The following is a 21,697-nucleotide window of genomic DNA, read 5'->3' on the forward strand; positions in this document are numbered from 1 at the left end:
TCACTTTGGTCATTAAAATTTCATGCTTTTTTTTTTTTTTCCATTAACTGTATATTTTACAGGATGTGTCCTTCTACTTGCTGAAAGGCACCTATCAGAACAATGTTAATTCAAGAATTCTGTCATGAACAAAATATTCTTAAGGACTTCTTGTTCACAGCTGTGTAATGAGTCTCAGCACATCATTATCAAGCTCTTTCAGACTCAACAACACATATTTTACAAATCAAACTCAAAAGTAAACTTTATCAATCTATCAGTTCTGAGGTAACAGATGTTCTGACATTCTCATGTTGGCCTAAGATAGGATTAGAGGGCCCTCTGTTGTCACTCCAAAACAAAAGAGGCACCAAGCATAGTTTCCAGGGAAGCAAACACACCACTAAGAGAAGGAAGAACTCTGTATGAGTATCTTTTAACTTTGATTGCTGGCACTGCTATTTTTATCATCTGTAGCAAGTGAAATGAGCATGGTGTCAGAGTGGAGGCAAAGACTTCCTGGGTACCTTTCAAAGACACTGTTTTATATAGATATGGTTGGGTCACATTAAACAGCATTCCACACCAACACAGTCTATACAAAATCACATAAAAAAGACTCAAGGAATTTAGGAGTAATGACTTGCATTAAAACTGACACAAACTGATGTGTGAACAATAAGCAATCAATGCAGGACAGAAATATCCCATTATTAATGGGAGATCATTTCTTATAAAACCATCAATTCATTTTTGGCTTAATCCTCAAGGGAAACATACAAAGTATCTTTGGAAAACAAGCTTGCAAAAATGGTCTATTGGTCACAAAAAAAAAAAAAAAAATCACACATGAATAAGAGATAATACTTTTTCCCCTTCCTGTCTTCATTTAACTGCACTATGATCCCTGAATGATGTAGTACCTATACCTATCTTCTATTTGGGTGAAGAAAACCAAAACATTACTTGTCTTCTTGCTAATCCCTTTCTCAACTTTCCAAGTACAAATTCTCTTCTCTCTTAAATACTCTGAGTAACACACTTACGTTAAGTTAACATAGTCTTAGAATTCAGTCTTTGATGCTAAATCTGTCTCAGATCTAAGGACTTACTTGCTTACCTGAAAAACTTGTCTATTTCACCAAAATACATCAGATCCCATACACAGCTATAAAAAACCATAATCATTTACCCCATACTGAACCTGCTTTAAGCAGGAGGTTGGATTAGATGGCTTCTGAGGGATCCCTTCCAACCTGAATTATACAATGATCCCAATCTCTTCCCATAAGCACAGCCACGCACAAAGAGATTACAGATCACTGAGGCATCAGAGAGGGGTTCAGGAGGGAGGACACAGGCAGAGATATAGAGACAGAGGCAGGCAGAGGGAAGTAGGCAGGGAGACATACTGCAGATAAAAATATTTCTGCTCTCTCACCACAGGCTTTTATTAGGCCTTAAAAGATAGCTGTGCCCTTCTCCCTTCAAGGACAGGAGTTAAAAACCCTGAAAACTATTCCCAATAGGCAAATAATGATCACATTTTAAAATAACACCATGTGGCTTCCCTTTTGCTTTCTTCAAACCATATGATCATTGTCTATCAATAGAATTCAAATTAACTGATTCTGTAATGTTTTGGCTGTTTTCTCTGCTCATACTTTAAACACTTCACAAAACATTCTGTCAGATTTAAGTTTGTTCAATATTTTTCAATAAACATTAACTAATCATTTATTTAACTTCTCTTCATTTGCAACAAGAAAACTGAAGACATTAAAAGGTTTTAAAAGTTTAATTGTAGTATTCCCCTTCAATAAATGAGGGAAAATGCTATCTTGATGATCACATTCCTGTTATCACCCTGAAAACACTGATAATACTAATGGACATAACATAATTTCAGAGATAGAATGTTGACTGCTTACTGCTTCTCCAGATAATTTTTTGATCAGAGCAGTGCAATGCCAAGTACGGGTATAAGGTAAGAAGACAATTGTCTGCTGTTCCAGCAACCTGATATGAGAACCTGTTGAAAGCAAAATATAAAAGTTACTGTTTTCTATGGAGCAATGATAATCAAGATAGGCCAGCACAAGAACAAAAGACAGAATAAAGGTGTCAGAACTCCTTCATTCTTTTCTAGTGGTTCAGCAGATTACACAGGTGGGACTGCACCTATCAAAATGCTGAAGTTTAGTACAGTATTTCCACTTCTTAGATTTACTATCAGCATGGGTGCATCCTCAGTCTGAAAGAGTCAGCAGAGATTTCATGAAATAAATTAACTCTGTATTTCCAAAAAGAAAAATAAAACCTACTAAAATTACAACTGACATTAATAAGTTTCCTAAAGATGTCTGCTAACTTGCTAAATAATACTTCCTAAAGCTTTTGACAAGTGAAGCTTTCTTGAAAAGCAACATGTATTTTGATGTAGCATTTATTCTACAAGACTTTACAGAAATGTCAAAATAAATATTTAAAAATAAATAGACTCAATTTAAAAACAATAAGATATTGACTGCAATTGCTGGAACATAATAGAAATTTATGTCTATGCTCCAATGTTCACTAGAGTGTCTGTACTACTTGCAGCAGCTTTATTGATGTGCAGCAATCCACCTTTTAACCCTCTTTTTGTACTTCACCTCAGTCTCTCTGAGTGTAGTCAACAAGCAAATTATTGCCATCAATGCAACCCCGGGAGCCATCTGTATTTATGCTCTTAGCTCATTGCAACTGACAGATAATTAAACTGAGCTTAGTCCTATGTTATTAAATAGCTGGGTTTGGAGTCCCCATTTACTTATTAACTACCATTAATATTAATTAATTGTTTCAACTAAACTGTCAAAAGTAAAAAGAAAAATGTATTTTAATAATTCAAACAGCATGCTAATATCCATCTTGCTTTAATATATTGAGAATTATGCATATTGAAAATATACCTTGCACACAATAAATGAATATATTTTCTAGTTCCTTTAAACAACATAAGATAAATTTCTATTTATTGTAAATTTAGATTAATATTAAAAGATAATAAAAGACCTTTTAGATTAATTTCTTTATAATATGATGTAATTAGATTTTACTGGGATTTTTTGTGGAATAACATAAACAAGGGACACAGAACTGTTTTAAAAATGCCAGAAAGTAGTTTTGTTTCCTTTTTCATACTTCTCTCTCCAAACACAACATTTTAGATATTGCTTTCAAGACAACTTTAATAAATAGAGAAAGGTTCCAAGAAAATCCAAACCCATCTTTCTCACCTATTCACATGGAGATTCTAATCTGATAGTTAACAGTTATTTAAGTAAATAATCCAGCTCTGCAATGCTTTGTTTTGCTCTTAGGAAATGTCAATCCTACTGGAACTTGGCTAGGGGCAAGGCAAGGGCTCTGACCACTTGCACCTTGCAGCATAATATTTCTTGTAGCAAACGTCATTCTTTCTGCTTTTATTCAGCAAAAACATCTCAGCAGCAGGGCATCAGCAGGACAGATGGCTGTTAGAGGTACATCTACACCTATCTATGTGCAAGAAATGTACATTTGCACGTGCTCAAAACAAGTGTCAGGGCCTATTTGTTCTACCTTTACCAAGCCATTTAAAGACACGCGGGATCAATAACTACAACACAGAAAAGTTTGCCAACTTCCAGCTCATGACTTCACTGTGATAAATGACAACTCTCAATACTCTGCAGGCACACAGGTGAGCTTCAGACAGCTGATTTAGGGGCAGGAGGGGAAGAAAGTTGTACAGAGGTTAATGAAAGACAGCTCTCAAGTTACATGAAAGTAACTCAGATGTCTGTATTATTGAACTCAGTCAGCTTCCTGATTTCTCAGTTTGAGATGAGCAACTCAGCCATCTCCATCCTAAATGCCAGTTTGGGATTTGGGGAAATCTTCATTCAGGCTCTGATTTGCACAATAAAGTAACACAGACAACTGTGCTTGAGAACAACTGCAGTACATCTGAACTACTTACACAAAGTCCATGAGTGAAACTACTCAGAGCAAAGGTAGTAACTGCACAATGTAGAATACAAAGAACAGCCACACAGCATCTGTGTACAAATCAGAGTAGCCTCAGAGCTCATGTTGCTGCTGCAAGCAAAGCTCCTCCCTGTTCCAAGGATGTGCCTCATTGGCTGCTGTGGTAACACAGTAAGAGACATAAATACACCCAGCCAACAGAAAACACAATGCAAATATTGAGGGTGAGTGGATGGATCCTGCAAGTCAACAACTGATTCTGCAGCTGATATTGATCATAAGGATTTAACATCCATGACTGTGGCTGCAGTGACCACGAGATGGTGGAGGGCAGGACTGAAGGATGAAGAAGGGACTGAAGAAGCTGCTGTATGGGGAGAGACTGAGAGCTCTAAATGTTCAGCCAGGAGAAAAGAAGGCTCAGTGTGGGAAACAGAAAAGCAGAGACTTCTACAAGCATTAGTAAATTTGATTTACAGCCCTAGAAAGAACTTGGCTTGATGTGGTGGCAAAGCTGTGCAGGCTTGAAGCAGAACAATCATAAACCTGTGTTTCTATAGTTATAAGTAAGAAAATGCATTGGGTGATATGGTGAAGGGTTTTTAAGTATAGTAATGTGATTTTATAGTTTAAGTTAAGAATTTAGATGTTATAATAGAAGTATACGTGTGTACGTGAGCTAATAAGTCATTGGTTGTGGAACAGACGCAATGCAGTGAAAAGTAGAGAAGGTTACGTTATAAAGTCAAAACAAAGTTTCATGTTAATTGCTTATTAGACCAAAAAGTTATAAATTATGATGTAACTCTGAAACTCGTGACTTTCTCCACTATGGTGACTTGTTACTAAATCATGGCCTTTGAGACTGATGCCTTGTTGATTTTTAAGTAATAAATCGTGATAATCGTGATCGTCCCATCTCTCTGGATTAATAAGGCGCCGACAGAATAACGATAACGATAACTGGTGCCTCTGTGAGGCTGACTTATGGAAGAAAGGTCGGAAGAAATGCCAGCAGCCGCCCCAGCCAACGTGAGGACAGTATCATTCTTACCCTGAAAGGAAGGGTTATTGGAACTTAAATAAAGCTAAAAGGAAGCTTAAGGATATTACTGGATCGACATCCTATTGAAGTTCCGTAGGACATTCATCCCTGCGTGATTGAGGTGAGGACTGGGGAACGCGAGATGGGTCAAAATATCTCAAAAGAACAAAGAGATGTTTATACTAAGCTAAAGACTTTAATAAAGTTGCATTCCAGGTCAGTTCCTAAGCAGGAACTTAAAGATTTATTGCTTTGGGTTTTAAAAAACTACCCTCACAGTGAGCTGATAACACCACTCCGTAAATCTCTCTGGGACTCTGTGGGAATGCAGCTTTTTGACCTTGCTACTAAAAGGGATAAGGTTGCAGCGAGTCTTTTACCTACATGCAGAGTCCTAATAGAGATATTTAATGAGCCTTCTACTTGTGCCTCTATCACTGGAATTTTAACTACGCAACAAGTACCCGTAGAGTCGCTCCCTTCGGCCGTTTGTAATATTGCACCCAAGAGAGGGGGGGAGGTCTGCCCACAAGCAGGAGTGCGGGAGTCCCCGGAAGCTGCTCCGGATGTGACAGAGAAAAACATGGATGCTATGAAATCAAACCCGGAAAATCTTAATTTGAGGGCAGATATGCAAATTCAGGATGAATGTTCTACATCAGAAGATGAATTTGATTTAGACTTTCAAGAGATAAATCGTCTTTCTCCTGCCAAAATATGGAATTCCTCTTCTTCTCACAAAGAAAGGAATTCTGGAGAGAAGCCTGCTCTGACAGACTGGAACAATATATGTTATAAACTAATTAAGGAGGGTGATCTCGCTGTAGCTCGTAAATCATTTTTAGGACTGCCGATGAGATATGGGAGAGCAGGTGAGAACCCAAGGTGGAAAGCTATCTCACATGATGACATTAAGGATTTAAGGAAGGCAGTAAAGGACTGTGGCTTAGGTTCTCCCTATTTCAAGCTATTGTTAAAGGGGTTTTTCAATCATTTGGATTTAACACCTTTTGACTGTAGAAATATTTCCTCAATGATTCTGACTGATTCACAGTATTTGTTGTGGGACTGGGGATGGCGCAGACTTCTCGGAAAATTGATAGAGAAATATGCAGGAGGTCCCAATGCAGCTCTGATGCTTGCACACCTGGCAGGGGACCCACTTCATGACAGGCCAGAAGATCAAGTAGACCTGGCAAGACCGGTCCTTGCTGATATCAAAGAGGCAGCCAGAAAGGCACTCCTGAAGGTTAAACCTGTGGGTAGTCCACAAGGTGCCTATACAAAAATAAAGCAAGGTCCAACTGAGTCTTTCTCTTCTTTTATAGATAGATTGACTCAGGCTTTAGAACACCAGTGTGGCGATGATGTGGCACACCCAATATTATTACAGAATTTTGCTTACACAAATGCCAATGAAGAATGTCAGCGAACTATTAGAGCCCTGCCAGGGTTACAGCCAAGCCTTTCAGACATGATCGAAGCTTGCAGTAAAATTGGTACTGCACAACATATAGCCATGGTCCAAGCTGATATATTAGGAGAAAGGCTTGAAAGAGCTATTACCGCTCAAGCTGAAGTGCTGGATAAAACACTCACAAAAGCACTTAATGATTTTACTATGAGCAATTTCAGAGCAGTACTACAAGCTGATACAGATGAAAGAACATGTTTTCGGTGTGGTAAGCCTGGACATGTAAGAAACTGGACATAAGAAACTGTCTAGAGCCTAAAGAGACTACAAGAGCACCAGTTCGCTGTCCCAGATGTAAAAAGGGAAGACACTATGCAAACAGGTGTCACTCTAGATATGATATAGATGGGAATCTTTTGCCAGGAAATGGATTTGCGAGTTTACAGCACTGCTGCATGAAGAAACAAATAGCAGCAGTTCCACAGTCAAGGCTCGAACTCGCTGGAGACCAAAGCCACATGAGCAGAATTGTCAGATACCTCCCAAGCGACCCTGACCTTCTGCCTCCCGGAGCATTCTGTACCTTGGCAGCTTCCAAATTGATATGTTTTGTGCATGGTTTTCAATATTCAATACCTACAGGAGTTACTGGGACATCTGAAGAGAGGCAGGACTTTTTAATTATGGGCAAAGATGCATGTCGTATTATAGGCCTCGTAGTTTATCCAACAATTATTTCAGCAAATTGTCATGAAGAGCTTACAATTTTAGCTCAAGCTTTACAACCTCCTCTAGTTGTTCCTGCAGGAACACCACTAGCCACAGCCATTGCAGTGCCTACCACAGCTACACTCAGAGCAATAGAGATGGAAGGTCAGCAACCTCTTACAGAAGGCTCAGACCTGACACCAGAGATTCTTTGGACAGAACATATTGGACATAACAGACCAACACTGACTTGCAGTTTAATGCATAATAACAAAACAGTTATGGCTAAAGGTCTGATGGATATAGGAGCAGATGTTACTATTATTTCCGATTTGTTTTGGCCAAAGGACTGGAAGTTGGTGACTCCCCTGGGTACCCTTACAGGTATAGGGGGTGCTACTCTATGCTTACAAAGTTAATCTGTGATTACAGTCAAAGGACCTGAAAGAAAAACAGCAGTTATTCATCCTTTTGTTGTAAGAAAGCCCATTACAGTCTGGGGGAGAGACTTGTTAACTCAATGGGGAGTAAAGCTGGAAGTGGATTTTTAGTGGGGGCCACGCAGGCACTCGTCACTCCTAAATTGTAATGGAAAACCAATAGAGTGACCTGGGAGAATCAATGGCCCCTAGAAGAAAAGAAACTGAGTGCCTGCAGAAAATTAATACAGGAACAATTGCAGAAAGGTCATATTAGAGAAACAACCAGTCCCTGGAATTCACCAGTGTTTGTTATGCACAAAAAGGCTTCTGATTCCTGGAGGCTGCTTCATGATCTCAGAAAGATTAATGAAGTGATTGAAGATATGGGACCTCTCCAGCCTGGACTTCCTTCTCTTTCTATGATCCCAAAAGATTGGCCTTTAGTTATCATTGATTTAAAAGACTTTTTTTCAATATGCCACTTCACCCAGACGACGCCCCACGTTTTGCATTTTCTGTCCCAAGTATTAATAGACAAGAGCCCTTATTAAGGTATCATTGGGTTGTTCTTCTTTAGGGAATGAAAAATTCACCTACTATATTTAAATGGTTTGTGGCAAAAGCTTTATCTCCAGCTAGACAAAAATATCCTCAAGCAAAGATTTTACACTATGTGGACGATCTGTTAATTTCAGCACCAACACAAAAAGAGATGAAGTAAGCTTGTGACAGTGTTGTTACAGAGATTAAAAATGCTGGACTTGAAATTTCCACATCAAAAATACAGGAAACTTCACCATGGAGATATTTGGGATGGAAAATGACAGAGCAAGCAATTATGCTGCAGAAAATACAGCTTTGAACTAAAATTAATACCTTGCAGGATTTGCAACAGCTTTTGGGAGAAATAAATTGGATCAGATCTATGTTAGGGATCACCAACGATGAACCTGCTCCAGTTTTTGACTTGCTAAGAGGAGACTCTGATATCACATCTCCCAGAACTCTTACTCCTGAGCCTCAAAAAGCTCTTGACAGAGTAGCAGAAGCATTTCAGAAAAGACAAGTACATCGTTATATTGCTTCACAACCATTTTTTCTTGCAGTATTAGAAGAAAAAATGCAGTTGTATGGTCTTATATTTCAATGGGATGCCTCTGACAAAGATGCTTTGCTAATAATAGAATGGGTCTTTTTACCTTACAGGTCTCCAAAAACAATGTTCACGACAATGGAGATGTTAGCACAAATTATAATCAGAGGTAGAGCAAGGCTGTTAACATGACAGGCAAAGATTTTGCAATAATTTATCTACCTTTGAAGAAAAAGTATTTTGATTGGGCATTACAAAAATCAGAAGATCTGCAAATTGCATTGTTGAATTATTCAGGCACCTGTTCTATTTATTTGCCTAGCCATAAGTTATTACAGACAAAGTTAAACTTCAGAGACAAACCTCTGTTAAGTGAAGTGCTGTTATGCTGTTATGTGCTTTAAATGCTGTTATGCTATTTACTGATGGCTCAGGGAAGACACATTGTTCTGTGACAGTATGACAGGACCCAGAAACTAAAGCATGGAAATGAGATACCCAAACAACAGAAAGTTCAGCACAAGTGGTTGAGCTTGCAGCAGTAGAGCATTTCAGCTTTTTCAGGAACCTTTTGATTACAGACTCTGCTTATGTTGCTAATACAGTTAAAAGAATAGAAGGGTCGGTTTTGAAAGATGTTAGTAATGATGCTCTGTGTCATTATCTTACATGTCTTTATACAATTACACAAAGTAGAACTAATCAATATTATGTCTCTCATATTAGCTCACTCATCGCTTCCAGGATTTCTGGCAGAAGGCAACTCCAGAGCTGAAAAATTAACAGTAGCCATAGTAAACACCCTACCAAGTATTTTTGAACAGGCGAAATAGATTCATGCCTTTTTTTCATCAGAATGCATAAGCACTTATGTGAGTGTTTCATCTTTCTAGAGATAAGGCTAGAGCAATTGTAAATACCTGCCCAGATTGTCAACTGGTGCAACCCCCTGTTTCCACAGGAGTGGTGAATCCTTGAGGAGTGCAGAGCTTGCAGTTGTGGCAAACAGATACCCATCTTTTGGAAAATATAAAAATATCCATCTATCAGTGGATACATTTTCCCATGTAGTTTTTGCTTCTGTACACACAGGAGAAACAGCTAGTCATGCATGTCAGCATTTTTTGCAGCCTTTTGCTTCTCTAGGAGTACCTCAAGAAATAAAAACAGATACTGGTCCTGCTTATACAGCTCAAAAAGTAGACACATTTTTAATGAATTGGGGTGTTTGCCATACTTTTGGTATTCCATATCCTCCCACAAGTCAGGCAATTGTTGAAAGGACACATCATTCTTTAAAATGTATTTTAGATCAGAAAAAAGGAGATACAGCACAGGCAATACCACAGATGTGATTGAGTAAAGCCTTGTATGTTTATAATTTTTTGAATAGTTCTTCTGCAGAGCCAGATCCTTCAATATTTAGGCATTTTTCTAATTGCACACATGCAAAATTAAAGGAAAATCCTTTAGTTCTGATTAGAAGTCCAGAAACAGGACAAATTGAAGGTCCATTTCCTCTAATAACCTGGGGCAAAGGGTTTGCTTGTGTTTCTACAGGTACGGGACCCAGGTGGCTTCCTGCGAAGAACGTGAAGCCATACCACGCGCAGAAACACATTGACAATTCCACAAGGAAAGAAGAAAGCACACAGACGTGAACTACACCGAGACTACAACTCATACCTGCAATCTCTTGTTTTTATTGTTAAAACTGTGAACTTTGGGGTTTATATCAATATAAAGAGTGTGAAAAAAGAGAATATCGTAAAGCTCTTTTGGCAAATAATCCTCACTTTCTTGCTTTAAAGAAGGCATGAAGTACCTTTGTGCCTCATCATTAGGTGATGTTTGAACAAGATTGAAAAATATAAAAGAATATTCTTAGAAATTCGTTTAAAAATTAAAATTTAAGAAAATAATCTTTTGCCAAAAGATAGCTTTAAAGAAGCATGAAGTTTAGTCAGAAGTTAAGTTTGTTCTTTGCTTTGTTTGTTTGGTCTGCTTTTAGTCATACAGCTTTGTCAGTTAGTCAACCTAAAACCAGTGTTTGGGTGACTTTAGCTAATGTTTCAGGTTTAGATACTCTGTTTTTGTCTATTACAACTCCAGAAAATCCATTTTCAACTTGCTTAGTCAGTGTACCAGTAGAAAATTGGCCAATACCAAAAAGAGTTGATAAAGCTGTATGAGGCACCTTCGCTGAGTCACAGGTGTGGGAACACTATACTCCAGCAAACACATGGGAATGGTGGATGCCCTATCTTCCTAAAGCCTCTGATGAACCTCAAGAATTAGAACTCCTTGGTTCTGTAAAAGTAAAATTCTGTGTCAAATTCAGTTCTACAGAGAACAATCAGTCAGTAGTGAGAGATGTCTCTCCACATCACCCTGTGTATAAGAATCACACCTTTTGGTGTAATGATACTTCTGCATTTCCATCTACATTTAGTTCTGTTCTCTTCAATTACCACAAGGAATATTTTTTGTTTGTGGAGACAGAGCATGGCCTGCTATCCCTTCGAACATCAAAGGTGGTCCATGTACTTTAGGGAAGCTTACATTGTTAACTCCTATTATGAAGACAATTGCCAGCATGAGACACAGAGGAAAAAGATTTTTTACCCATCAGTACGGACCAGAATGTAAAGATGATTTCAATCCACGGAGTTTTTTGCAGCATCTCTTCTTTTGCCACCACTTGCTTCAGCAGTTGCATTAAAGCAGTTAGATCAGTTGGGATGTTGGCTGAGTAAACAATCTAATGCTACGTCCCTTGTGTTGAGTGGCCTTTTAGCAGATGTTCAAGGTGTGAGGCATGCAACCTTGCAAAATAGAGCAGCCATTGATTTTCTTTTGTTAGCCCATGGACATGGATGTGAGGACTTTGAAGGGAAGTGTTGTATGAATCTGTCTGATAATTCAGAGTCTATTCATAAAAGCATACAACAACTTAAAGAGGGTGTATCAAAAATAAGAGTTGATGATGGAACTTGGATGGATGATTTGTTTAGTGGATGGGGTTTAACACCATGGTTAAAGAAATGTCTTACAACAGGTCTTTACATTTTAGTAATATAATAGTAGTACTAATAATGGTGCCCTGTTTGTTCCAATGTGTACAATGGATGATTGATCAATCTATTAATGGAGTTGTTTTAGTGCAGAAAGGAGGGGGAGATTTGGAAAACAGAAAAGCAGAGACTTCTACAAGCATTAGTAAATTTGATTTACAGCCCTGGAAAGAACTTGGCTTGATGTGGTGGCAAAGCTGTGCAGGCTTTAAGCAGAACAATCATAAACCTGTGTTTCTATAGTTATAAGTAAGAAAATGTATTGGGTGATATGGTGAAGGGTTTTTAAGTATAGTAATGTGATTTTATAGTTTAAGTTAAGAATTTAGATGTTATAATAGAAGTATACATGTGTACATGAGCTAATAAGTCATTGGTTGTGGAACAGACGCAATGCAATAAAAAGCAGTGAAGGTGATAAGTTATTGTGTTGGGTTGACTCTGAGTTGATGGACAGTCTTTAAGACCAATTACGCTTCTCACAATTTACATATTTAAACCGCACGGAAAGGCGGGACTTCCCCTTTTGGTCGGAGCTCGCCTGCTGGGAGGTGGGGGGGCTCCGAGCCTCCCGGCCCCGCTGGGCCGGGCCGGGGCCACTGCCCCTTTCCCCCTTTCCCATCGCTGCGGCACGGACCCTGGGTCACTGAGGGGGACTGTCCCAGAGCCGCAGGCAGCTAAAACCAGCCATGGACTGCCACAGCTAAACCCATCCAGCGCGGCTTCTGGGGACAGGCGGGTCCCTCTCCTCTCCATGCGGAGCCGGCGGAGCCAGCGGGAGCCGGCAGAGCCTCCTGTCTGCAGCCAGCACACTCCGTGCTGAACTGAAGAGGACACCACGCAGCCAGCAGCACAGAGGGAGCGAGGCTTTCCCCACCGTAAAGCCCGAACAAGAACACTCTTCAACGTGGCGGCGTCAGAGTCAGAGAGAAAGAGAAGTGAGTCCCGTGGGACGGAGCTGAGCATGGCGACAGGAGAAAAGAGGGCGGTGCCGCAATTCTGGCGCGCAGCTTAAAAGAAACCTTCTTGCATGCCGTGGTAAGAAACTGTAATACCACAAACTGTTTGTCTCTTTAATCCATTTGAAGAACATGGGGGGGGGGGGTGGAGAATCAACGTGTGCCTATGAAGTTTGTGAAGAGTGCCTATGCCAGGCTATATAGAAGCAGTGAGAGGCTGTTAGAGACTTGTGGCGAAGAAAAGCCTCTGTGTGCAGGCCAAAATAACTTATCCTTAAAAAGATGAATAACCCCATGTGATGGCCCATGTTCTGTAGTGTGAAAGAACTGTGAAATTCTTCATGGGAGAGATGTTCTACACACAGCAGATTGTTTGTTTCCGGGCGGGTCTGCTATTAGTGGCAGTTTGGGAACCACGTGCAACTGAAGGAAAACCCTTTTTTCCTTAAGCATAAGAGAGAGACTTTTCAAGAACTGCAACACTGACTAACATCCCATGTTCTGTTATCCCTTGTGTGAGCTGGATAAAAGGAGAGAAGTGCTGGAAAGAAGGGGGGGGGGGGGGAATTTACTTTAATTTTGTTTTGTTGTTTTCTCTTTACTTTTAATTCTGTTAGTAATAAAGCTCTTTCATTGTACTGCAACTGTTTAAGGTTTGTGGCCTGCTTTGCTTTTCTCCTAATTCTTATCTCACAGAAGGAAAATAAGTAAATAATGAATATTTTGAATCAAAACCACTACATTTAATTGGTGTTTCTGCCCGGTTTCAAACTCAACCCGCTACAGTTATAAAGTCAAAACAAAGTTTCATGTTAATTGCTTATTAGACCAAAAAGTTATAAATTATGATGTAACTCTGAAACTCGTGACTTTCTCCACTATGGTGACTTGTTACTAAATCATGGCCTTTGAGACTGTTGCCTTGTTGATTTTTAAGTAATAAATTGTGATAATCGTGATCGTCCCATCTCTCTGGATTAATAAGGCATCGACAGAATAACGAAAACAACAGCTCAGGGGGATCTTGTCTATGTGCACAGATATCTGATGGTAGGCAGTAAGGAAGAGGGAGATTCTTCCCAGTGATGTGCAGTGAGACCACAAAAGGCAAAAGGTACAACCTGAAATACAGGAAATTCTATCTAGTCATAAGAGGAAAAAAAAACAAACCAAAACCATGAGAGTGGCTAAACACTGGACAAGCCTGCCCAGAGATGGTTATGGAGTCTCATCCTTGAAGATACTAAAAAAATCAGCTGGGCAATAGAGTTGATTCTTTGAAGAGGGGATGAGATGATCTCTGGAAGGTTTTTCCAACCTCAGGCATTCTGTGATAATAAATATCAACTCACTTACTGGCCACCTGTCCACTTATCATCAGTGAGTATTCTAGTACAGCATTTTCCCAGAAGTGCTATTTGAAATAAAATTCAAGAATGAGTCTGTACCTAAAAATTCATCTGAGATTCAAATGATGCCACTCCATTCACAAGGACAAATGGCAGAAAAGTGAAGGTGCTAGGAGCTAAGTATTTATCATATGCCTTTCAGGAACTGAGAGAGGGCACCAGACAAAAAAGCAGGCACCCTTGCATACAAATATGGAAGAGAGATTACGAAGATTACATTCTGTGTGTGTGGAAGCATCTTCTACCACTGATCTTTGCTTACAACATCATTAATAAAATGATGTCACAAAAGTAGAAGTCTTGCACAACATATTTCTTTTCTATTTGCAGAGGGTTTAACTAAATAATAGAAAAGTCTGTATTATTCTACTGGAATGAAAGGTACCTGTATTGCTAGCAAATGTGAAGTCACTAAATATATTAAATTATTCAGTGTATTTGGTTTTTTAATGCTTACTAAAGCAAGTAAAAAATTTGTTATCTGCATGAACCACCATTGCCACTGCTACTCCAGTGTTTTTTCCCTAATGTGTATTTCCAAAGAACACAGAACAGGAGAATGGCCATTAAATATATTGTGCTTACCAACGTTTGAAACCTGCTGATCACCAAAAGTAAAAGCTCCAACTGTGATGACAAAAAAATACTATTGAACATTCTAAAAGAAAGTTTATGTAAGAAGTTCTTTCACTTCTCTTAAGGTAACTCTGATTTTTTTTTCATTAATTTGTTTGTTTTAATGTTTGTGGAAAGACAAAAGAACACTAATCAAAATATATTTATCCATGTTAATTTGCTCTTTAGCTTTTCAGATGATTCCTAAGTAAATACAAGTGATTTGTTTTGTATCAGTGTACCCCTAATGTTCTAAGAATGTAAGCACGGTTAAATAACCCTTCTTCAACAGTATTCATTAAGAAATGCAGAATATTAATAAATTGCTAAGGAGAAAGAATCCAAACACATTAGCATCTAAGTGACAAATTCCTGTAGCAACACTGTTCTGTTTGGGTAAATTAAGAAAATATTTAAGGGAAGCTCACACTGCCAGTTTAGGAAACAAAACAAATTGCTTGCAGAATTGGTTAGTGACAAAAGAAAACTTGACCTAAGAGCGTGGCATTTTACAGATCTCTAAGAATAAAGAACAAGTTAGATGCAGGGAAGTTGCGATTTAAAAGTCAAGAAAGACCCACCCTCCTCCCTCCCCTCAAAAATCCTAGAACAGATCCAGAGATGATGGAACTGGAAGAAAGAGGAAAAGATGACCCATGCCAGCTCTGCCATTATTATTCACAAATAAGCAGTTCCCCAACACTGAAGGGTCCTTATCCTTTGTAGCAGGAGCTCAGGCACCCCAGCAACCAACATAATACAACAATGAATAGTGGCTGATGCATAATTTCACACTATATATAAGACTTAGAGCTGGCAAAGCATCCACATTTTTTTCTAGTAGCAGCAGGGACGTCAGCACTAAATTCCTGAATAACAGATGCTTCAGCTGTCAGGGACCATCACAATGGTAGAAAGCCACAAGCACAGAAAAGAACAGGGTGATTAATGGGTTCAGACCATCCTGGATTTCAAAAGCACTCCCAGCTATCTGAAGTAAAATGCCAGTATATTCTTAGGTCAGATGAATGCTGCAAAGCAGCATGCAAATATCAAGAACTACAATGTTTACTAGCTCCCTGCTTTCTCAGAATGTAAATGATATTGAAAGAAATTGACAGCTCCTGTTCTCCCAGGCATGCCAGCAGAATACATGGATTTGACATTTGCCAGCAATGCCTATTAAAGAGTTGCATGGTTTGGGTACGTTTCCCAAGAGCAAAGGGAACGTTTTCCCCTGTGAGACACAGAGATCTGATGGACTATCAAAACAACTGGAACCAATCCATAACTGGGTTAGTGATGGTGTCTCAGTTCTATCATATTGTTATTAGAGGTTGAACTCCCTGACATTCTCTCTTCCTGAGGTTCCACCCATGAATAAGGTGAATAAATTCAGAAATTTCATGAGTTTCTACAGCTTCCCAGTGGGAGAAGGAAAGGAAATGGAGAACTGTAGAACATGGGAGGAAAAGACCTCAGCACACTTGTGTTATCAATGACACAGCAATTTACCTACACCACATGCGGGGATTTCGGTATATATTGCTGCCCAGAACACCATTTTCTTTTATTGTAGGACACAACAGGTACCAGTTGTTTATTACTTATTCCTAGAAATGATAAGTTAAATGCTATTTCAATCAAGATGGCAGAAGACTTTCTTTTCTGCTACATTCTTTGTGTAATAATCAAATTAAAATATATAATAACAATAATCAGAGAACAAATATATAAACATGCCATATTCACAGAGGGGATTTTTTGTGAAATATGTGTCATAACTAAACATTTCTCCCATTTATTAAATACTTGCTCAAGACATTCTTAGATTTTATGTTATCTTTGGCTCCTGAATTCCTATCTGTCCTATGTAAGGAAGGGTCATTTATTCCGCTTTGGAATCAAAGGAGCAAAAAGAAAGCATAAAGATTTAAAGTAATATTAGAAATTAACTGCAAATTCTCATTTAAAGCAGTCATTAAAAGAACATTAATGCACTTTTGTATGTTCCATTTAATGGAATCTGTGTGCACAGTAAATTATTGCATAAATGACAACCATATATCTCTTCAGTTTTCTTTTACTGTTACATTTAGTATTGCTTTGTTATACAAAATGATTGCCTGTCATCTTTCAAATGTTTTTTGTAAAGCAGCCAAATTCAACACTATCTATTCTCTAGCCAACCTTCACTCTGTTTTAAAGCAAAAAAAGTCATTATTTAGGGCTATGTGCATGGGCTATGTGAATCAATCCTACTGACATTTTAGACCTGAATTTAGAAAAGCAAAATACTGCAGAGCCTATGTAAAGTGTATTTGGTTTGTATGGCCAGGTTTTGGTAGCAGGAGGGGCTGCAGGGGTGGCTTTGAGAAGCTGCTGGAAGCTTTCCCCATGTCCATCAGAGCCAATGCCAGCCAGCCCCAAGACAGATGTGCCACTGGCCAAGGCTAGGCCAACTAGAAATGGTGGCAACACCTCTGTGACAATATACTTAATAATTTTAAAAAGATTATTGCAGAGATGTAATTGCAGCCAGAGAAGAGCAGAGTGAGAATAAGGGAGTAGAATAGCTCAGACAGTTCAGTGGAGAAGGAAGGGGAGGAAGTGCTCCAGGTACCAGAGGTGAGATTCCCCTGCAGCCCCTGGTGAGGCCATGATGAGACAGCTGTACCCCTGCAGCCCATGGAGATCCATAGGGATGCAGAGATCCACCTGCAGCCCGTGGAGGAACTCCACGCTGGAGCAGGTGGGTGCTGAGAGGAGGCTGTGAGCCCATGGGATGCCTGTGCTGGAACAGGCTCCCGACAGAGACCTGCAGACCCATGGAGAGAGGAGCCCACGCTGGAGCAGGCTGTCCCTGAAGGACTGCACCCCATGGAAGAGTGACCCATGTTGCAGCAGTTTTGGGGGGACTGTTGTCCATGGGATGGATTCACATGGAAGAAGTTCACAGAGAACTGTCTCTCACAGGAGGGAGCCCATAGTGGAGCAGGGGGATTACTCCTCTCTCTGAGCAGAAGCAGAAACAATGTGTGATGAATTGACCATAACCCCTACCCCCTGTCTCCCTGCGCTGCTGGGGGGAAAGGTAGAGCTAGGAAGGAGGGAGAGGTGAGGGGAAGGTGTTTTTAAGGTTCTCTTTTAGTTCTCATTATCTTGCTTTGATTTTTTCAGTAATAAATTTAATTAATATCTCTAATTCGAGTCTGTTTTGCCCATGATGGTATTTGGTGAATGATCTCTCTTCTTAACACATGAACCTTTTATTATATTTTCTCTCCCCTTTCCAGCTGCAGAGCAGAGTGACAGAGAAGCTTTGGTGAGTGCCTGACATCCAACCAGGGTCAACCCCCATGGAGTGTTTGCCTGTTCAATGCTCCTGCTTTGAAATATGCCTAGAACTAGTTCTGCTTAGAAGTTAAGGCTTTTGTTCTAAGTTGCTGTAGAATACAGTATTCTACCAACCTATGAAAATCTTGACTTGATTATTTTAATAAGAAAATCCCAGAACACAGAATATGAGTTGAAGTTCAAAAGTTTAGTTCAAATCATTTTAAAGTACATATTACCATTTTATAAATGGAAATATAAAGAGAGAACACCTGAAAAATTAATACATCTTCAGCAACTGATACTGTGAGATTTCATGGCCTATTAAACAGTCCAGGAACTTTTTCAAGACCAGTTAGCTTTTATAGGTGTTATAAAAGGCTATAGGTTGCATTGGTTTAGTATCAAAGATCAAGAATACCCTGAAATCTTGTCTTTCTAAAAGACTCAAATTAACAAAACAGTTTAAGTTCCTTAGTTACACAGTTTGAAACAAATTGCTCAAATGCTTAGATAATTAGTTGAATCAGGTTTGAAGTTCGAACACGTTGCACAAGGCTCCCATGGGGGCTGGCAGGAATGAGAGGAAGATATGCAGAGAACAAGAAATTGCAGCTACGTATTACAACAGAGTGCAATAACAAAGCACATAATAATACTAACAGTATTATTCACACTTGGATAAATGTATCCAAGTCTGGATAAATTATCATGGACTTTATTAGAAGAATAAGGAAATGCTCAGGATTAGAGAACTGGGTGCTTCCTCAGACTTTTCTAACTCCTTCAGTTAGAAGGATTTTTCTGGTTATGATAAAAAAAATTTCTTCTGAAAGCCAATATGAATAACATTACCACTCTGAGCAATGACACACGCATAATCCCTTTATTTTTGATGCTGTGTTATTTCATCCAGTTTTGCTCAGGTTTTATATCACCTGCTCCTACAGCCCACACACTGCTCCACTGCCTGTCAGGAAATCCCATACAAATTACCAAACTGCTGCTATGAGTTCTGTCCTTTAAAAAATACTTTACTACTACATTTTAAAACCTAGCAGCAATTCTAAGATGATATGACATTCCTGAGTATGAATTTTTTCACCCTCATGAGCAGGAATGGCTGTTAAGGTTACTTAGATGACTTTTATTTGCTACCTTTTTTTAAAAATACATTCAGTTTGCCTTTAAATTGAGGATCATATTCTTTATTTCCTTTTAATGGCAAATATAGAAAAAATTTTATTACACAGGAGAAATTTTTATTTCTCTATAACAAGGTTTGAGAAGCTGCTAGTGCATCATATAAAAAGTTATTAACACTAAATATTGTGCCTGCTCAGAAGCTAAATTTCAGACTTCATCATAAGCTTAAATTATCCTTTTCTTGTAATTACAGCAAGCTTTAACACACATTTATGAATCACACCCCACAAAACAATTAAATCTTGAAATTAAATAAAATTAATAAGAAATAGATTATTGGCCAACAATCTATACAGAAAAATATAAAATATTAACCCAGTGAGCAGCAAAACCTTAAAGGTACATAACATTTGCATCAAAATAATATAAAATTTAGTTTTATGTTTAGAAAAAAGCCTCCTCTAAGCTGCATGGGGGAATTATTTAACCCTCAAAATATTTGTTTTAGTGAAAATAGTAAGTACAGAAATGACTTTTAATCACAACAGTGGCTATCTTTCTTCCTCTTGCATACACCCTCTCATCCCATCCCTGGCAGGGATGAACAAGAGATCAGTTACCAGTAGATATGAATGAGATCTTGAAACAAGATCTAAGATGGACACTTAGATGAATTTTACCTTAGAAATCAAAGCTGAATATTTTAGTTTTGAATTGTAATTCAGTAAAAAAAAAAAAAAAAAAATCTATCTTCCATTTTCAGTTTTTTCAGAGTGATTCTTGTATTCCTTTACCCAACCCTTGTGAGTTCTGTGCCTTATATCCAACTTGGTCAGTCTGGAACTTTCCCCCAGGTGAATTTGAATTGCACACATTACCTGTTTTCCTCTTGATCAATGAAGAGCAAATCCCCCAGCAATGACATTGGCTTCGATGATCTGAAGCTGATGTGGCAGATCAGTTCATTAGCTGTGCCATCTGATGAAAGAACAATATCTTGTCCCTCTGGGAACTGCACAGAAAAAGGGCAAGTCCTGGTACCATCTGCAAGCTCAAGCTCAGGAAGTTTAACTCTAATTCGTGATTGCCTGTGTTAAACACAAATAGTAGGTGTTTGTGGTCACAGGGTTGCAGTAATAAAGTTGATTCACACATTCACAAAACTCTTTCACAGTTGAATACAGAATAATAACTTTAGTTTTAAAGTGCAAATCAAATGAAACTAATTAGGAAAATTTAATTCTTTCATCATTTGGATGCTAGTGTGGTTTCTTTGTATGTATCTGAACATTCTATGCTGACCCACAATATCTCAACATTTAAATGAGGAGCAATTCCTACTAACTGCTACAAAAGGCATAAATAGGTTTCTGAAACTTAAAACTTTCATTAATATTCATTAAACTGCATTATTGCACAAATAAGTAAAAGCAAGTTATAAAATAGAAATATTAAGGGGAAATTTGTGACGACACTGAAGATGCTTTCCCCAGTTATGTGGCTGTAGGTTTCAGTTCTGAAATAAGAACAAGCAGTCAGTCCAGCCCCCTGTGGAACCCCTTTAATTTTAACCACTGAGTTACTGACAACAGACGAATCACTTGTAATAAGTCAGTACAACTCAGACAAGAAAAGACAATAATAACTGGAAGGTAATTTCATTAATTTACAACAAAAGGAAATCTTTGCTCTAATTCTAGAATTGAAATGATTCCTACAAAAGCATAACAAACAAATATTACTGCTCTTTTCTAATTACAAACAGAAAAGTTTTATCTTAAAAATTTGAATAGTTATGATGCTGGGTTATGCTACATTATATGACAATTACAAAAAGGCTCTCTTTTAAATTCAAGTAACAGGATAAAGTGAGTGATCCATAGAAAAATAAGAAATATATGGATTTTTTATTGTACCAAGTGGCAGGATTAACACATTTCTGCTGTCCTTTTCAATAAAACCATACACAGGAAGAAAGAAAAAAAAAAAAAAAAACCACCAAAAACTGCAACCCCACCAACTGTTCAAGTAGCTAAATCGCAAACCTGTGGAGTAGAGAAAATAAAATAACAAAGATTTTATCTTATAACAATGTGAAAAATAGAAACAAGATATAAAACCTTAGTATTTGGTTAAATGCAACAAAAAATCCTGGTAGGTCCCTGCTTTTAATGTTTTTGCTATCCATAGTAATTTTATATTTCTGATATAAATTCATGGAGTGAAGATATCAGAAGATAGACACTTCATGAAGCAGGCATGTTTGAAGACAAAACATGGGCTTGTTGAATGTACAACAGTATTAATCACATTAATTCTCTTAAATATGCAGATTCTTCTGCTGACCAGAAAATTAATACTTATTACAGTATCCTGCAGCCGTAGGGTGGAGGAGAGAGATCCAGTAGGCAGGAATTGTGCAGCAAGATTGATTTATTCAATTATTTTACAAACTCTTTTAGAGACTTTCTTCTTCATAGTCT

At 38.4% G+C, this 21,697-nt stretch overlaps 2 protein-coding genes across 2 annotated transcripts in view; one reads left to right on the plus strand and one right to left on the minus strand.

Annotated features, from left to right (window-relative positions):
• The window catches only part of CFAP47 (cilia and flagella associated protein 47), a 280,168-nt gene that overhangs the window by 214,454 nt on the left and 44,017 nt on the right, over nt 1-21,697 (minus strand). Inside the window, exons 26-27 of the mRNA XM_048288836.1 lie at nt 20,093-20,302; nt 1,911-2,011 (exon numbers count right to left, since the gene is read on the minus strand). Of these exons, the coding sequence (XP_048144793.1) occupies nt 1,911-2,011; nt 20,093-20,302 (311 nt within the window). The remainder of the gene's footprint in view (nt 1-1,910; nt 2,012-20,092; nt 20,303-21,697) is intronic.
• Nucleotides 4,739-13,880, plus strand: LOC125318236 (endogenous retrovirus group K member 6 Gag polyprotein-like). The gene is made up of 2 exons (XM_048288824.1): nt 4,739-12,183; nt 13,495-13,880. Exon 1 carries the CDS (start codon nt 5,181-5,183, stop codon nt 6,750-6,752), a length of 1,572 nt encoding a protein of 523 aa, XP_048144781.1. The 5' UTR covers nt 4,739-5,180; the 3' UTR covers nt 6,753-12,183; nt 13,495-13,880.

The sequence above is a fragment of the Corvus hawaiiensis genome, chromosome 2, assembly GCF_020740725.1.
Source record: "Corvus hawaiiensis isolate bCorHaw1 chromosome 2, bCorHaw1.pri.cur, whole genome shotgun sequence".
In the NCBI taxonomy this organism is placed as follows: Eukaryota; Metazoa; Chordata; class Aves; order Passeriformes; family Corvidae; genus Corvus; species Corvus hawaiiensis.